General features: G+C 46.0%; 3 protein-coding genes across 3 annotated transcripts in view; 1 reads left to right on the top strand and 2 right to left on the bottom strand.

Annotated features, from left to right (window-relative positions):
- T265_06936 (hypothetical protein) overlaps nt 1–18,353 on the top strand; it is a gene marked incomplete at both ends in the record, with an annotated part of 39,328 nt that overhangs the window by 14,639 nt on the left and 6,336 nt on the right. Inside the window, 4 exons of the mRNA XM_009172339.1 lie at nt 5,139–5,656; nt 6,632–6,816; nt 12,415–12,701; nt 15,232–15,473. Coding sequence (XP_009170603.1) covers nt 5,139–5,656; nt 6,632–6,816; nt 12,415–12,701; nt 15,232–15,473 — 1,232 coding nt within the window. The remainder of the gene's footprint in view (nt 1–5,138; nt 5,657–6,631; nt 6,817–12,414; nt 12,702–15,231; nt 15,474–18,353) is intronic.
- On the bottom strand, nt 382–9,051 carry T265_06935 (hypothetical protein; the record flags this gene model as incomplete). The annotated part of the gene is made up of 7 exons (XM_009172338.1): nt 382–591; nt 2,347–2,399; nt 3,342–3,543; nt 7,274–7,712; nt 7,753–7,922; nt 8,786–8,896; nt 8,926–9,051. The coding sequence occupies 7 exons, from the start codon at nt 9,049–9,051 to the stop codon at nt 382–384; spliced, it is 1,311 nt and encodes a 436-aa protein (XP_009170602.1).
- Nucleotides 11,907–13,538, bottom strand: T265_06937 (hypothetical protein; the record flags this gene model as incomplete). The annotated part of the gene is made up of 2 exons (XM_009172340.1): nt 11,907–12,061; nt 13,394–13,538. 2 exons carry the CDS (start codon nt 13,536–13,538, stop codon nt 11,907–11,909), a joined length of 300 nt encoding a protein of 99 aa, XP_009170604.1.

Genomic DNA, 18,353 nt, shown 5'->3' on the forward strand with positions numbered 1-18,353 from the left:
TCCACCAATCGATGTTTACTTCAGAGCATTTCCCTTGAGCGCATCTGATACACTTGTTCACCAGATTACTTCAATTTCTAACTGAGGTGGTTTCGACTCAGCCGATAAGTACACTGGATCACCCATTGTGTCACTTCGTGGCTTATGTGCCTATTAGGGACGACACAGCGAATGGCTAGAATGAAGTGACCGTATTTTTTAATTGCCAACAGTGATCATTGTTTTCATTGCTCTGTTGGAGCACGTCTTAGGCAATAACTTATCCTCGTTTGCATACCAATTTGGTTTCCCCGGGAGACTCAGATAAATCTTTCGTCTATGACGTTCTTCTCCAGACCAAATTGTATGCAATTGAGTGTATTTGTTAAATTTAGTGCAATCTTAGTTCAGGTAGAACAGCGACTTAGGGAGTGCCCCCCCACCGGCAAAGGTGAAACCATTCGTGGACTGCCGAGTAGTTTTCAGCAACCTTACGGGTAGTGTGTTACGTCTCACTAAAGTTGAGTTAGCCACTAGTGCCCAATGACTGAGGTTGCGGAGATGAGAACCACCGTACAGTCGCACCAGATTGTTCAAACAGCGGATGGGGAACTGTATTGAATGTATGAAGTGTTTGCTCCAGTTAAAATGGAGAGTTGTTGGCAGACGTGCCCGGACTTATTGTAGTAGGCTCACACTAAGTTCCTTTTGCTTTCATTCTTTTCATCGTAATATGAATTGAAGGAAATATATGAAATTGAAATGTGAAATGAATTGTCGCGAGCGCTTCTGTTTGATAACTTTCACGAAATCAAGCAAACGGCTGGTACACACACACAAACACCAAATCTTTTGCACTTGAAGAATGGCCAGCTAACAACTGTTCACAGACAGTATTAGCCTGCGCTGATCGTTTGGATCATTTCATCGTCTTCATGGCCACGAATCATCCGTGTCACACCGAAACCGTAATGTGATTGGATGCGATCACACGCACGCACGCACGCACGCACGCACGCACGCACGCACGCACGCACGCACGTGAATGCTACGCGCCAGTTGACCTTAGGATGGTGTACATTGCGTTGTCCGACCACTTTCGGTGACGTTTTGGCTGGTCTGTCACAACTCACACCACGGAAAACAAGTTCCTGAGGTGAATCTCTACCACAACAAAACGATAATTTAGCTTCCCTGGGGACAGTTGGAAATTGCTACCTGGTTTAACTTCGTCAGCGATATGTTGGGTGAAGAATTTACAACAACCGCGGTCAATGACGTGTGATTTCTTAGTATTCTCAGAGAATAGGTGATTTCTCGTATTTGATTGCACTTAGCTGTCCTACTTCCCGCGGACTTCATATTCTAACCAAAAAATAAACTTACTAAGGAAAATCCTAAAAACCCTGCCCTGATTTCGCTGAGAATCTTTTGACACCTTGTCCAAATAGCTCGAAATGGCCACCATCAAACCACAAACTCAAGCCATTCCACGGACTTCCTGTGTCACCTCATCTTGAAGTATAGTGTGTGGAAGCCTGTACGACAGTTTTCTGTCAAATAATACATGTGATATTTGCGGATATCAACCAAGGATAGCGCTTCTTGGATTATCTTCAAGTTTTCAGCAGAATGTTGATGACGTTACTGTCTGGTAACTTCGGCCTCCTCAACTGACATCAGGATAACAAACAAAACAAACTGGCCGGATGTGAGTCGCGTGGTCACATGTCTAGCGCCGAGGTCTGTCGCATCATGTTGGATTTGGTCAAAGTTGGTCAAATCCGACATTGTCTGAAATTGAAAGGCTAAACAGTCTGGAGGCTAGATTGCTTGGTGCCGAAATCGATTCAACCATCACAAAGAACCGGATCAATATGGTCAGAATAGAATGAATGCAATTGAGAAAAACGAGGCAGAAGTAGTCTAAGAAGGACTGCAGACAAGCTGGAACTACTGCTCCTTCGAAGTGCAGTTCAGTTTACCTCGGATCGAACACTGCCGTTGACATCTGCTGCAGTTGTCAACTAATTGATCTGAGGGTTAATGTGTGAGTACAGTATGATTCGCTTCTGACGATTATCTGGTTTCGCTTTGCAGCCCTATATCACAGGAGTTTCTGTCACAGTGCATTGAGTAGATACCAAGACCAACAGTGTTCCTACGTGAGACCGAAATTGATAATCATTGTGAAATGAATTTGGGAGTTTAGACGGATAACGCATTCAGTACTTTCGCTGGTACGTATCAGGATGATGGCATTTGTTTAATCATGTAAATTCTTTGGAAATGTAGATAATACCAACCCATGTGTGATCAGCGAAATACACTCATTTGCAAACTAATTTGGTTTTTCGAGAGACTCACCTGAAACCCAGCCGAATCTCTCGGTTTTGATGTTTCCAGGGCACTGCGCCTACCTGATGAGCTCCAAGAAGGGCAAAACCGGTCGTGGGCTGTCGAGGCGTTTTCAGCAATCTTATGAGTAATGCGTTACAAAAATAATATGTAATCAGTTTTACCTTCCATATCGCAGGATAAACATGAATCCCAATTGAATCTATCGTTTATGGTAATCTTCGACTGAATATGCTGCACAGGTTTCGCTTCATGCTTCATTCGGTACGACATTCGCCCTTTTTGAGGCTCGTCAGATGAGCACGGTCCCCGAGTTTCCCTCAACCTCATGTTCCAGCTGAAAACAATTTGGTTTTCAAGGGAGACTAAACTGAATCCCAACTGAATCTATCGTTTATTGCTATTATCTGAATATGCTGCACAAAAAGCGCCTCATGTTTCGATATGTCGCAGTATATTTTCTCGAAGGAGACTACTCACGAGGTGGGCTGCCGAGGAGTCTTCACCAACCTTGTAAGTAGTTCCCTTCAAGGAACTAGTATGAATGCGTCCCGGGATTAAAGTTTTCCTGTGATTACCGTCCTAGAATCAGTTTGGGGCAGGCTGATGCTCCTATGTTGTTGCTCCGTGCCGATCTACATTCGCTCACTCACTCACCTGGCTTGCATGAGGAACAACCGTTTGGTGGGCTAGTTCTCCTACCTGGTAATTCCAGCTATCGCTTCACGTGGTCTGATCTGAAAGACAAATTTCCCTACTGTCACGGGGGCCCGAAACCGACCGAAACCTTCAAGTCCCGCGAAAATCGCAGTAGGGAAGCCATCAAGTGTCCAGGCCACAAAACCCGGCTTTTGATTGGACGTTCAAGCAGCCAACCAATTTAGCAGCGGTCGACGATGATGGGTGTTCGCCCAACACCGATCGGACAGCTTGGATCAAGGTTGAAAAGAGTTCCTTGTTGGCGAGTCTTTTCCCGACACTAAGGCACTGGAGCAGTTAGTTACAACATCTACAGGAAGTCAGATAGCCGAAGTGGTTAGGGCGCGAATTTACTGACCGGAAGGTCCGTGGTTCGAACCCAACCTCTGCCTCTCGACTTCCCCTGTCTAGGCTTGGGCAACCTGGCTGTATCCCAGACCTCGTGCTTCCTTCGGGTTGCATGGCAGCTAGGCACCGAAAGGGTGCTACAGCTGAACGATCATCTTTCTACAATATCTACACACAAATTGTGGCAGGACCTCGTGTGGATGCACATATTTTACATGAAATCTTGCACATCATATCGGTTCTTATCACTGTGTCCCGTTTTCATTTTACGTTTTGATGGTGCAAGCGTGATATACAAGATTCCCTGCAAAGTTTAAGAGACATTGCATGGGGCAAACAGGAAGGAGTCCTTCACAAACACAAACTTGCTGCTAAAACAGTATTGATTTTTGCCCGCCTCTTTAAGTGAATACTAGGAATGCGACGACTTCAATCGGAATACTGACAAAGAAAAGATATATTTGTGGTAGCGTGGTACTCCACGCCGATGGTGAACAATAATTATGTTGAAATTGATTCAATATATCAAGCATTGGGGACAAAAGAACTCCAGAACTGCAAAGCTCTGAACTGGGCAAGGAGCCAGAAACGAAGTGCGGAGAAGGAACAGGTGCCCCGAAATCCACCGGGACAAACAAAGGATAAGCCGAAGGACCAAATTAGACAAGGGATGGAGAACGATTTGACAGAGAATGCAAGAACGCAAAGAAATCGTCCACTGTAGGAGGAACAACTGCATCGAATAGCTAGGTGCGACTCGCCAACCACAGTAGAACTCACCACAAATTGAAAAAGGACAACCGCAATATATAGAAAATGCCCAAAGAGCACATTAAATACAAGGGAAACTTACCGTTGGACCACACAAATTGCAAATGGACTATTCGGAGGGGGGACTAAGTCTCCTGGAGGAGCTGTCTAACATACCAGCTGGATGCGAGGACTACAGAGCACAGCGCAACACGTATATTAAAGGGCTAATAAGATTACTATAAGGCCGCCATCCAACTGGTCAATAACGTCTGAAGATATCACGTACGGTATAGAAACTATATAATCGGAGGTAAGTGGAGCTGAATACGCGCAGTGCACTAATGGTTTGTCCGTGACGAGCGAAACTCTCACAGGCCAATGGCCAATTGTGCAACAAACAGATCAAAAGCTACTTGATTCGTGACCAGCAATCACAACGTGACATCAGTTTTGAGCACCTATTGTTCACTATTGTTCAACTAACTTACAATGATAGGATAATTCCCAGTGAATAACGCTTATTAAGTGTTATTAAGTAGAACATGAAGATGATCTATTCCCTCGTGAGCAAACTGACCAGCAATGGTGCGCGTAAAGGTACCTCACGTTCAAGCAAGAATCACTTACTGAGTGATGAAAGGATGATGTAACTGGCCGGTCGACAGTGTACCGCATATACTACTGATTTACACTGATTTACTGATTTGTCGGATGAGCAAGCAGCCCGCTTCTCTGAAGTTCGGCTCTGGAGAGTGACCTATTCCTTGATACGAAAATCGGGACTAGTTCTTTGTTTTGTTTCTTCGACACTTTACATCTTCTACAACCTGGTCTTGGGATGGTGTCAAATGCCGTTCCATAGGGATTAGCAACCATCTTTCAACTTTTGCGTGAGCTATGAATGGCTGTAGCCTGACGTACTATTGAATCTCACTGTTCCCTCAGCTGAAAGTGTAATTTCGAGCTCCCCCTCTCCCTTGGCTTGTTTTGGCTTCTTACAGGTTTCCTATACTTCTGGGGCATTTCCTTCATGGTTTTGACCACACTGGTCGCCTTATTCAAACACGAAACAGAGGCAGCCAGGCCGCTTCAAAAGTGCCTCAATGGAGTGTCAACGAGGCTGCGTAACACATCGGCCGTTCAGCGACTCAAGACCACTGGTATGTCATTACGTCCCCGACATCGTGGTCGCAGTCCAGAAACAATGGTCGGTGATGAAGATGTTACTGACATCACCGACGTCGAAGTGGAAAACGAAGACATTGTATTCGATCAAGCTGCGGATAGTCAGAGAGCAATGAGAATTAACAATCAGAATTGTTGGGCGAACAGTCGGTCCGGAAGCGTCATCGAAGTTTCGCCGGAAGATCCATCGTTCAACCAAGGCGATCCAGCTGCTGCCCCCGCTGAGGAGTCATCCAATCACGGTCTGTCCTTGTGTGACACATATCGTGTCACAATTGGTGTACTATGGCTCAAACCAGTCCTCACTTACATCGCATTGCTTCTGATTGTCAAGGTTAGTGTTTTGTTGTTTGTAATTTTGACCTCGAGATAGCTCAGTGGTTAAGGTGTGAGTTTACAAGATGTCCGTAGTTCCAACCCAACCTCTGCATCTCAACTGCTCCTGTCTAGACTTGGGTGATCTGACAGTATCTCATCTCTCGTGCTTCCTTCCAGTACCACCGAAGAGGAGCTACGGCTGTGTTATTTGTGTCTGCGGTGCCTGTATGGTTCAGCTATCAGTAGGCATAGACTCCTTGGTTTTCTGGTCGAACCATTCTGTTCGTTAAGTGTGCCTCAGCTGTTTTTAATTGCCTTGGGAAGATTAGAAAGCTGGAATTTACACACCCCTTCCCTACATACCTACGTTGTGGTCACCTTCGCCTTTTGACAGCCTCTTGCGAGAGATCTGCTATTTGGGCATGCAACTGAGTGGTCTTATTAGGGACGATTTTTTCGATCCTTCTGATATCGAGCAAATCCTGTAAACAGGAACACCGGGCGGAGGGACGATGTTTTTCGAGCATAGTCGAATACGGGCGATTCTTCAAACAGCTGCAGGACTCATTCTATTCTATTGGGTGTTCAGCCGTAGGAGTGTATAAATTGGTTCCAGATCAGGTGACTGTTGATCTGTTAGCCGAGATCGACCAGCAGATCAGCGGCCAACTGATCCACATCAAATCAGTATGTTTTCGTCGTAAGTGAAATCAGGCTGTTGGGTATACACTTCAAATGAAATTCAATCTTGACTGACCACAGGACTTCAAATCAGGTGGCTTAGAGAAAGTTCCGTGGAGAAGGTTCCCTGGCGAAACTAAAGGCTATTAACCGAGACTTCTAGTAATCAGGCAGAATTCGTGCGTTCATGCGCTGTGATCGCTTTGCTAAGCGTATTGTTCATGGACTAATCCAACTGTGTACTGGTTCTGTTCCATCACGCACTCTATGCACCTACCTCTCTTATTTCTTCAATTCCACTTCAATACAGTTTTGCTTTGCGGCCTGTGATTCCGTCACCACATTGAAAATGATCGAGCACGGCGTTTCCAAGGAACACTTGGCCTTCCTCCAAATGCTTCTCGTGCCGCTACAAGTGGTCCTCCCCTTGCTGATCACTCGATGGACCAATGGCCCGCGACCGTTGTTGGTGTTCACCACAGCTGCTATTGTCCGGTTAGTCAGTAGTTCCCGTTTGATAGTCGATTGATGTGTAGTGGACTTCTTCAGCGAATTTTTTCGAGCTTCTGTTCAAGGTGGACTGTATAGAACAGGAGAATCCCACCGTTCATATATAGCATACTAAAGGGCTGTAACCCAGTCGGAGGGCTCCTTGTTGACTTTGCTGTCGGATTCTGATGAACCCCAACCATAAGAGTCTGTGAGACTCTGAGGAATAGGTTGGGACAAACATCTAGTAGCAGCGATGGTCTCCGGTGTATTGACATATTGGTGGCTTGTTTGCACCCGCTAGTTATTGATCTTTTCACCGAGCTTGGCGAGTGTTTTGTAAACTTCTCCCTGCTATTGGTCGTGTTTAAATAATTTGTTCGCCTCTAACGCAACTGATTATTTGGAAAGATAGCTTCTCGTGGATCCGCTAGTCCGTTTATCATTTTTTCCGAAATCTGACTTTTTCGGATGCCTTCCTTTTCGTACTATCCACTCTGTGTTCTGCTTGATCTATCGTCCTCTCGCTTGTCAGCCCAATGCTTATAAAACAATGAACAAGTTTGGATAACAGATACACGGGCGAAATCCAAAGCGTTACAACTTCTCGCCGCTCAAACGCAATTCTGAGCGACTGACTCGGATTGTCATCACCCTTCACACCGATAACCAGCCTTGATAAGTCGACTCCGTTGTCTTTGTTTAGATACCCTGGTAGAGGAGGCTGTTGTTCCTCTCTGAACAGGTGAAAACACTTTTCGTTGATGACTACTGTTAGGCAGGAATCCACACGGATCCCGCTATACCGCACGTCTTCAGGCGCGGCTATGGCCGATAGGCCTAGTCCGCATGAGACTGGCCAAGAATTCGGGACGCCTGCCGGTCCGGCAGCAAGACGAGATCTGATTGGTCCACAATCTGGACCCAACAGCCAATCATGACCCAGTGTTGGCCAAATGCCGGTTGCCAATGTCACATCCAGAACGCGTCAGAAATTCCAGAAAGTTGTAACCGCCTACGCTATATATACGAAGCGCTGTACAACTGTTCCTGAATTCGTTTTGGGCATTAATAAACCTTGTGCACCTTTGATGGTTGTTTTGACGTGAACGCTAGCCTGGGAGGCTCAGACCGAGAACTAAGCTGAGGAAAATACTGTTACTACAACTACTTCCAACAACCAGCGAAAATGACTGTTTTCTATAGAGGAAAATGTTGGTAGCCCTGGTAGGGTTGATGGGCAATCAAATTGCCCAGCTCAGCGAACAAGCCAACGACCAAAATGACTGTTGGCTTTGTCATGTTTGACTTCATGAGGCCAAATCAGCGAGCTATTGGTTGCTTTTGTTGCGCAAAGCGATTGATTTCGATTTCCCACGATATGTGGTCCTCGTTTTCAGTAACTTACTGGGTCAGCGAATACTTGTCGTCAGATACCAGTCGACTGCAGACTCTCTCATCGGGTTTAAATCTCAATACGCGCGGAAAATCGATCACCTTGTCGTGGTGTCTGGGCTTCGGTGGTGCAATGATCCTTATAAATTAGGTCAGCGGGAAGCAGTCGAACGAAGAACAGTGACACAGAAATCATACTCCACAGCAGTCTGTTGGTAAAACCGTACTGTTTGCTTTGACAGGAATTTGAGAACAGCTAGGTGTTTCTTCCCAGCATCTCTATGGAAGCAGCGGTGCTGCCTTTCTGTCGAGGAAACACAACTCAAGATTCTCAAACCCCAGCCGCCTAACGGTCGACCGTGACCGCCGGCGAGTTATCCAGTGCAGTTGAAAAACATAATAATTTACCCAAGTCGGGTGCAGCTCCAAACACATCCACTCCGCGTAGCAACACCAACAGCTAGGTAGCTGTTCCTTAGTGTCTGTGCCCCTTCAGGCCAGGGTAGCAGTTTGCAACCAAGTGCGCCAGACTGCTGAGTCGTTGGCTTTGGCTAGAGCCCCTCTGGAAAATCCCAAAAACTTTACCTCGCAATGCTTCGAAGACACCTAAGGTCAAACACTGACATCCTCGGCGCTCAGCTTCCGTATGTTGATATGGAGCGCACCGCAGCATTGTAAACTTGATATTTAACTGATAAGCTGATGTCGCGTCTACGTCACAATAGCTGTTCTGGTCCTCTCGATCAGGACTGAAATATCATCTTTCGCGAGACCACCTGGACTGATACAGCTGCTCAGGTAAACAAACTTATTATCTACTACGTCAGTCGGTTCATACGCAAGCATGAGGCTAGGGTGTGAGGTGCATACCAAACCGTGAGGCGGAATTATTTAGATTATTTAATATTGTTCGCATTACCACGGGTCAGATCCCAGAAGAGCTATGTCGTCTGCGTAGTCACTGTCTGTGAGCGGATGCCCCGGGAGCATTTCGACCCCGCATACATAATTACATCTATAGTCGTACCAATGACGAAGTTGAAGAAGAAAGTTGAAAGACCACAGTCCCGTCTGACAGCACTTGATCTGATGAACTCAGGCGAGAGCTGCCCGTAAACCTTCACACGGCCGCGGGAGTTGGCCTTAAGTAGGGTCAGGAATTCATGGGGGACACCTTTGCTCCATAGACACTGCCATAGTCCCTGTTGGTCCACAGAGACAAAGTTAGGTTTCAATTCAAGGAACACAATCATTGTTGGTTGCTGGAAGCAGTGTTGCTGTTCCAGAATCTGTCGGTATAGACTATTTCCAGTTGGACCATGTTGAGTTACTCACAAAACCCTGGAAGCCAAATCGTTCAAATGGAGGTTTATCTACAAATGCGGTACTATAAATACACTAATACAATAATGAAACTCTATACACCTCATCGTGGGAATACGCCGGAATCTATACACCGGCTTGGGAACTGCTAATCCATAACGGTTTCCAAAGTCCATACCGACTCAAGGCAACGTGTTCATAAGATAGCGAAACCACGGGTTGATCTAAACAACACGTGCAATGACAGGGTCATTACTTTCAGGTAAAAAATAAGACAGCTGGTGTAAGCGCAAAACTGGATCGCATTGTACAAAATAAGAACAAAAGAAAAGAATCAACAGTCGGAGGGTGAAAGTGTGATCGATGCATGCTCTTGCAGGGCGGAACCCAACGGGGTTTTCACGGTTCTGTCTCCCTATGTTCAGTCAACCTTCGAAGGATAAGACCAGGGAGCACCTTCGATGCCACAGCTAATAGGCTGATGCCACGGTGGTTTTCACACAGCATCATTGTGCCCTATTTAAAGATAGGGACAACTGTCGACATCCCCCATTCTTCAGGCACCTTCGCTTCGTTCCATATAACACCAGTAAGCTTTGTCAGATGGATCACCAGGTGTTCTCCGCCTTCTTTGAAGATGGATAGAAACCGTCCGGTCCTGGTACCTCCTCACGTTTCAATACTGATATTTCGTGCTTTATTCCTTCTGACGGGCGATTAAAGTCTACATTCCAGACGTCTGCATGCACGGGCTGTGTTGCAGGAGGCCAGTTTAACTGTTTCTCAGTGTTCGGTCAATCTTTCCAGTCGACGTTTTTGTGAGTGAATTAATAAGCCGCCTTTTTCACGTATTGTTTCGCTAACCGTTGCTTTCCTAGTGCCAGTCAATCGTGTCACTTGATATAGGGCACATCTCTTTCCGGTAGCAAAAGCTTTCTTCATCTCCTGCGCTTTCGATGTCCACCAGAGCTCTCGGTCTTTCTTTAGGCGCTTCACTATTTGACGTTTGACGGATTTGCGTGCGCCGTCGTACTCGTTGCCTGCTGGTTTGGATTTCCTGACATCAATCATGACTTGCGACCTTGACGATACCCAGTGCTCCTGTGGTCGAATAGGATTTCAAAACAACACTACTGTTCTTTTCAGGCTTACTGTCAGCATCAGTTTGCTTAGACTGAATTTTTCAGGAATAGCAACGTGTGCTTCCCTTATTATTTCATTTTGTTGTCGGACGCTTCATCGTTCTCAGTCAGATAGCTTGCCTTTCACAGAGAGAACAGGTCGTTTCTGAAAGGCTTCTGGTGACCTGCCAAGTTGAGAATGGTACTTTCACTACGCCCACTGTTCAGCGATGATGCACTGGTCAAGCTTAGAACGTCGGAGACACCCTAATAAACCAGCCACCTAAACCCAGGAGGACAACGTGTGACTTAGGTCTTGAGTACCGAGCAGGGTTTTCTCCGCTGACAAAAGTCAAAACAACTCTCAGAAACAAACCCGCATATGCTAGTTTGGGTCTGAAAACGCACGTACACATAAACCCGGATACCGTATTTCGGGCCATCCGGTGATTCTTCACGGGAACACTCCTCGATGTGACCATCCAAAAGACGGCCCGAAGCCTATTGGACGGTTTGAATGGTGGTCCATGTTAACTCGGTGATCTGTCATTGGCTGTCCAAATGCGGCGACACACTAGTACCTTATCAACCTGAACTAATTCACCTGAACGAGTCGGAGTCAATAACGGGGAACAATAGGTGAAAACATTTCGCCCTTAGCACTGCAGTTAGGATGGGTGTGTCGGATGTTCCCTGTCTGGTTCCGCGAGATCACCCTTACTGTTACGGCAATCTCAATGATGGTGAGCTGGAAAAAGTCGTGCACCATGCCTGATTGGGGACCCTTTATGAACTGTCTCCAGTCTGCTGAAGTCCTGATGCGCAGAAAACGATGTTGGGGCCCGATAAGTCAGAAGGATATGCTTATGAAAGCCGGCTATACATCTGGCTAAAAACTGAAAATTTGTCTCTAGATCGGTTGCGGCTTTGTTTATCACGATAATGTTACACTAAAACAGAACAACTGCTCTCCCATGTCAACAATGAAAAACAGGTAATCCCTTAAATATCAACTTTAAATTTCAAGCAGCTTTTTCAGGTGGTGATCACTTCTCTAACTTGGTTAGCCCAAGTTCACCAACAACTCCTAGCCACTTGCGGTGGGTTGAATTGCTCACAAAAGCTGGTGTAATCAGCTCATTTTCTGCCATACCCACGAGGTCATAATCTAGTCTTGGTTTCTAACCTCCGGAGATGCAATTTTCGGTACGTTTGGTTCATGCAAGTCAACTTATCCACACACGTCGATTTAATTGTTCAAGTCTGCCGCGTCGCTCGTGACAAGCTGTTCGTCATTTCGGTTGGGTTGTCAACTAGGAGGATTGTCGGAGCGTAGATAATGATGTGAACGCCGCAAACGTCTGGTTCACCCCACTCGTGAAGAATGGCTGGAACAAAAAGATGTTCGTTTTCTTTAGTTCAAAAAGGATTGTTGATCAAATGGACCGAACCGCGGATCCGTTAGCGTTCCTCTTAGGATCACCCTATTCGGTTGTTCTGCTGAATTGTCCTCAGATCAGTTGATTCATGTCTTCATTGTTTTCCTGTTTAATTTTTGCAGTTTTACAGACTTTCAGCTCAATTAACGACAAGAGGGTCCTGTTATAAGCAAGTTAGTACCCGTACACGTTTCCTCCGAATTTCCATACGTCTGGGAATATTGACTTTTCTACAGTGACACTACTGTAACCCTTGTTCTCAGCTAGTTGTATCCATCATTTTAAACGCCCGTTCTTTCCATTCCACCTTCGCCTTCGCCCTGCAGAATAATCCTTTCGGTCCTGGTTATCCCTCTGGTCCACTACACTCCCGCATTCCGTCAGGAATTGCCCATAGGACAAACTGCCAACGGGACACAAAGCAGTACCGCTTCGGGCAACCCGCAATACACTTATCCATGGACTTTCTACGGTACCGTTCTGGCCTATTCTGGTATCATCGCAACGGCTTCAAACTTCATGTTCGTCTCGACCATGTCGTTTCATGCGCGAATCAGTGATCCGGCTGTGGGTGGTACTTACATGACCCTTTTGAATACGGCAACGAATTTGGGTGAGATTCACTAGCCGGTTTGCAACGTTTCGTCTTGCCATGTTTCGTCAGGCTCTCTTCATTTGAGGTCTGAGAGGTAAAAACTGTTTGTTTTCTGATTTATCAATCGGAATCCAATAACAGCGGGACGACAACTTTTTCAGTTCAGTATACAGTGATTTGCTCAAAATCGTCCTTCAGAGAACGACTACTCCATTGGGAATTTCATAGCAGCATTCTCCACCAGCCAGCATCTCATTGCGATCCCCTTACCCTGGTCTGCAGCTCGAATTACTCTTAAGCATCCCGAGATAGCCCTCTCGTCTACTTGGATTCCGTGAAACGAATACTGAGAGAGTTTTTCTTTAATCCGAATTTACGACAAGCCTGTGATAACCTCCACTACCGTCGATCTGTGCTCTCGTTGATAAAAGGTATTCTACCGATCACGTGACCTTGGCATACCAAACACCTATGCTGTTTAAGATCCCCCAGCCAGGCCTTATTTGGAACGCAGCGTGTTCCTGTCCCTTAACTGATGTTTTTTTACGAACCGACCGCTGATGTCACTCGATGGACATAAAGAGTTGTACACGAATGTGGCAGTGGCAGTACATTTACTTCAAACAGCTAGGCTCACGAGCTATGCACACGACGCAAACTACTGTTGGTAGAGCGATCGATAAATTTGACTCCTATGAGCTTCTACTCACTATTTTCGACCGATGCGACGTGGTTCAAGTGGTTAGAGCGCGAATTTACTGACCAGGAGGTCCGTGGTTCGAACCCGACCTCTTCCTCTCGATTTCCCTGTCTAGACTTGGGCAACCTGGCAGTATCCCAGCCTTCGTGTGGCATGGCAGTTAGGCACCGAAAGGGTACAACAGCTGAACGATTTTTTTAACCTTTCTGGTTTTTTACCTTGAAGAAGATTTGCAAGGGTTAACTTGAGGCAGTCACAAAAGTGTATATGCTTGCCGATGGCCAAACTAAATAGCTAACTGAATGGCGGGACCATGTATAGGGTCGGCTGACGAGAGCGACGAGAGAGAGAGGCTGACGGTCCAATAGAGTGCTCCAACAGTACTGATGTGCTTACAGAGGTCCTTAGGCGGTGGCTGTAGTTGGACCCTATTCGATTTGTCAGACAGGCGTGTACCAACCTCATCTTCCTAAACAGCGAGATTACGGTGTTTTTGTGGTGCACCTTTGGCCAACTGGAGTACCAAGTTTCGACATGTAGCACGACACCGTGACGGCTGCCGCACATTGTCGGCTGGATTTTGAAGGGGTGGTTTACACCATCTGTTCATGTGACTGCGAGTGAATGTATTGGTCACAGGATGAACAAAATCTGAAATGATTGTAGATGAACTGAGGTAGTGATATCCGCGATACCAAGCTCTGGAGAACAATGACTGTTTTGGAGGGGGGATTTCAGACCGTGTAGCACAAGTGTCAACAAACCACACCAGTGTTTGTGACAGTGAAATGGACGCGAACGTGGCGTCATTGAAAGTTAGACATGGGTTTTGGTTGGAGGAGATACTTGACCTTGGTGACACCGAAACAACCCTTCGATTTACATTCCAACAAATGTTCAACAAGTAAAACTTTTATCAGAGAGCATGGATTTGATCCATGGCCCATCATTCGGAATAAGCGAAATTAAAATGCACGGTTCGATTAAAATTCGAATGATCACATGGTCGGCATGACGTAGACACGACTCCACAAACACGACCTTGGAAAGCGGTTTGGCCGTTTGTGGGTCACAAGCCGTATTTATGCTATCCAGTGGTTAACACATAGCCTGGTTTCATAAAGAAACTACTACTTCGAGAAATACGCTCATTTGCAAATCAATTTGGTTTTCACGGGAGACTCAATTGAATCTCTCGTTTACGATGTCCTCTGAAAACAGTCCAATTTGGTTTCAAGTAGATCATAAGGTTGACGGAAATTCGGGGACTGCGCCTACCTGATGAGCCCCAAGAAGGGCGAAACCGGTCGTGGGCTGTCGAAGAATTTTCAGCAAACTTGTGAGTAGTTTCCTTTATGAAAATATACCGCGATCTCTCGAGTATCGTGCCAACTGAATCATTAGACGGCCTGTGTGCAGCACATTCAGTTGGAGGACATCACAAACGAGAGATTCAGTTGAGTCTCCCGTGAAAACCAAATAGCCTGGTTTCGTTCAATTTCCAGTTGATCGGTGTGTATATCTCTGCTATAGGTTCCCATCGTGCCTACCCGAACAAGGGTAGTGGAAACTCACGTCTGAGAACTGCGACATATCTCGAGGTGAGACACAGCAATAATCCTAACTTTTTATGCCGAATTAGTAGCTGAGCGGCGAAATAACTTCCGTGGCAATTCGCCAGGATGCTTCGCGACACTTGTCGCATTTCGAAAGAACTGGTCTATGACTGATTACCCTTGACTATCACACCTGCTCATTTCAGCCGCTTTTTGTTGTTCAGAGGGACTGTTTGAGTTGCGTGTTGTCCAGCGCTAATCCAGTCCATCACTGCCCTCCTTTTCGTCTTAGCTGGCACCCTTCCGAGCAGTTTGATGCTCTACCTAGTCGACCCACTCAGCGTACGACACTGCATGAACCCAAACTTATTGAAAGCCGGTTTGGTGTCGTGGAATCTAACGACCTCAGCCAATGCTACGGACGGCTTTCACAACAACGTGACCGGCCAATTTCCGACGACAGAACATCTCCTTCAACTCGGTGAAGCCTGGATCATGCAAAATGCAACTTGCAAAGTGAAACACGGTGTCCATGTAAGTCATATTGACGTGTTTTTTGGGTGTAGCTCCCTCAGTTGGCAGGCAATCGAACAGAACTGCTGAATTAACAACGCCGGATTCGGTTGAGCGTTCTCGTTCTATTGACTGCTTGACACTAACAACAAACACACTAACAAACACTAGTGTTTTTTCACTGGGCTTTTTAGCCAACTCTGTCGAGGCTCTTGCTGAGGTTGATCACGAATTGCGTGGGCTTGCGAAGGGCTCCATACACAACGTTGTATGGCGGATTCCTTGTTGCCGTTCACTTGCGGTCAATATTTAACGATATTTAGTCATTGACTCGTGTGCTTTTCAAGAGACGAGCACAAACTCATGTGAGCCTTGATCATACACTTCTTTTTGCTGTCCATCGAACCTTCCCGTATGTTACGATCGCACCGGAGAGTTCAACGAAATGTGTAAATATGAATCACGCACACAATGAGAGGGACAAAGGGCTTTATGACCGGTTCCGCACTTTGGTGAGCTGATGATACACAGTGCCTCCGGAAAGAAGTCGCAACCCTCGAAGAGAGGTCACATTTCAGGAGAAGTTAAGCACTCATTGGAGTCCGTTTTAGAGTTAATTACTTCACTAGAACAGAAGACAGATATAAGTAACTAAACACAGGACGTTCAGCTATAACACTCTTCCGATGCCTATCTACCATGCCACCCGAAAGAACCACGAGGGCTGAGATATAGCCAGGTTGCCCAAGTTTTGACAGGAGAAGTAGAGAGGCAGATGTCGGGTTCGAACCACGGACATTCCTGTCAGTAAATTCGCGCTCTATCCAGTGAGCCATCTCGTCACTGAATAATAATAACCAAATAATGGCTCTCCACTGTCAAGCTGGTAATGGAGAGCAGTGGATTAGAACTTAAGCACCATTATGTCGGTGAGGATGATGATTCCACGCTGATATCGCTTTTATAAGTGGCATCGAGTTGGTTCCTTAAAAACAATCATTAAGGAGGTGCATTCCGAAAGTTAATGACGTGCATGAAGTCGTCTCAACAACCTGATTAGCCAACTGATCAACCGATCAATAAGTCATGTGAATGATCGCTGCACTCGTGCGTCACTAGCAGTGTTCGCATTAGGGCATGAATAGTCGCAACTTCTACGACCACTCCCTTGCTGACGATCATCCTTCTAATTATCTGACTGTATTTTGGTCATCCTGATGTAATCCCACTTTAGTCACTGCCTAACATGGTAAGTTTTTACCAAGAACTATTGGGTAGTAATGAAACATTACAAACTGGTAGATATCTAGCTCCCATTTCCACACAGTCTACAATGGAACGTGTAAGCGCGACGAGTTGACCTAGTTATTGATCGGTATGGGCTCGAGATAGCTCAGAGGTTAAGATGCCAAATTGCGGACCGGAAGGTACGCAAGGTTTGAACCCAACCTCATCATCTCGGCCACTCTTGTCTGGGCTTTGAACCCAACCTCATCATCTCGGCCACTCCTGTCTGGGCAACCTGCAGCATCTCAGCCCTCGTGTCTACTTCCGTAGGTGGCTAGGCACTGAAAGGCGCTACATTTGAACGAATGATTGGTCGCTAGACCGTTCCGGGTTTACCTATCACATAGACCTACACCAATAGAGGAGGCGAGATAGCTCAAGCAACTAGAGCGCGAATTTACTGACTGGAGGTCTGTGAACTCGGCCTCTGCCTCTCGACTTCCCCTGTCTAGGCTTGGGCAAACTGGCAGTGTCCCAGCCCTCATGCTTCCTTCGGGTGGCATGGCAGCTAGGCACCAGAAGGGTGTTACAGGTGAACGATTATTATTTATTATTATACCAATAGAGCCCCGCTTGGAATAGGCAGCGCCGCATGCAGTTCACGCTCACCTGCTATTCTCGCCACTAACGTCTTTTACTCGATATGGACTCGAAGATCGTAAGGTTAACAGGATGGAGAAGTTCCAAGACCATCAGTCTGCTAAACAGCTTACCCAAATTGTCAAATCAGGTAGATAAAGCGAAACGTTCGAAGCCAGTATTGTACGTGAAGGACAGTGCGCATCACCCCTAAGACGCACCTGTTACACATATATAGGTAGGTAAGGTTGACCAGTACTCAACCTAATCTGCACAACATCCATCACATGGAAGATTCTTTGCAGCGCCTTTGTAGGTTTGGCGCCACAGAATGTCACTTGCAAATTGGGACAACGTTGAACCCAGTGGTGTCTACTTCTGGTTTCCCACACTCCTAATATTGCTATTATTTTATTATAAGACTCCTAATAGACCGAATCACCCCCATCGAACTTCTTATAGTTAGCCTTTGACCAGTCAGTAGATATCATTGAAGACTGAACCACACAAATCAACCTAATGTATCCGAGACGTTAGCCTCTGATAGTATTCTATAGTGTCCCATGACTGGCCATTGTTCGGTCTGCTTCTATGTTCACCAACGTTTGTTAAAGGGGGTGGAGAAACAATGGATCTGGATAGGAGACAATGTGTGGTACTTATCTGGACTGTATCAAACTGCATGGTCAAGACTGCGTGCTGAGACGTTTTGGATTGAATAGATAAACATGCTTACGCTATCCTGACTTGTGGGTGAAAACAGTATTTTGCCTGTTGCGCTTCTGTCATCATCATCATCATTATCACCGAAGACAGCAACATCAGTGTTGGCACTGATGCTTCACTGCCGTACAACAATAGGGTTCGTCTACATACATGTATACATATACATACACACATACGTACATATATATATATATATAAAGTATATTAGAAGCCCTAGAGTGAAAAGAAGAGAAAAAGAGTGAGGGAGGGAGGGGAACTAGTGCTGTCCTATGTCAAGCATTCTGAGGTGTCTACACCTCCAACCGCTCA

Source organism: Opisthorchis viverrini, assembly GCF_000715545.1.
Source record: "Opisthorchis viverrini unplaced genomic scaffold opera_v5_152, whole genome shotgun sequence".
Lineage (NCBI taxonomy): Eukaryota > Metazoa > Platyhelminthes > Trematoda > Opisthorchiida > Opisthorchiidae > Opisthorchis > Opisthorchis viverrini.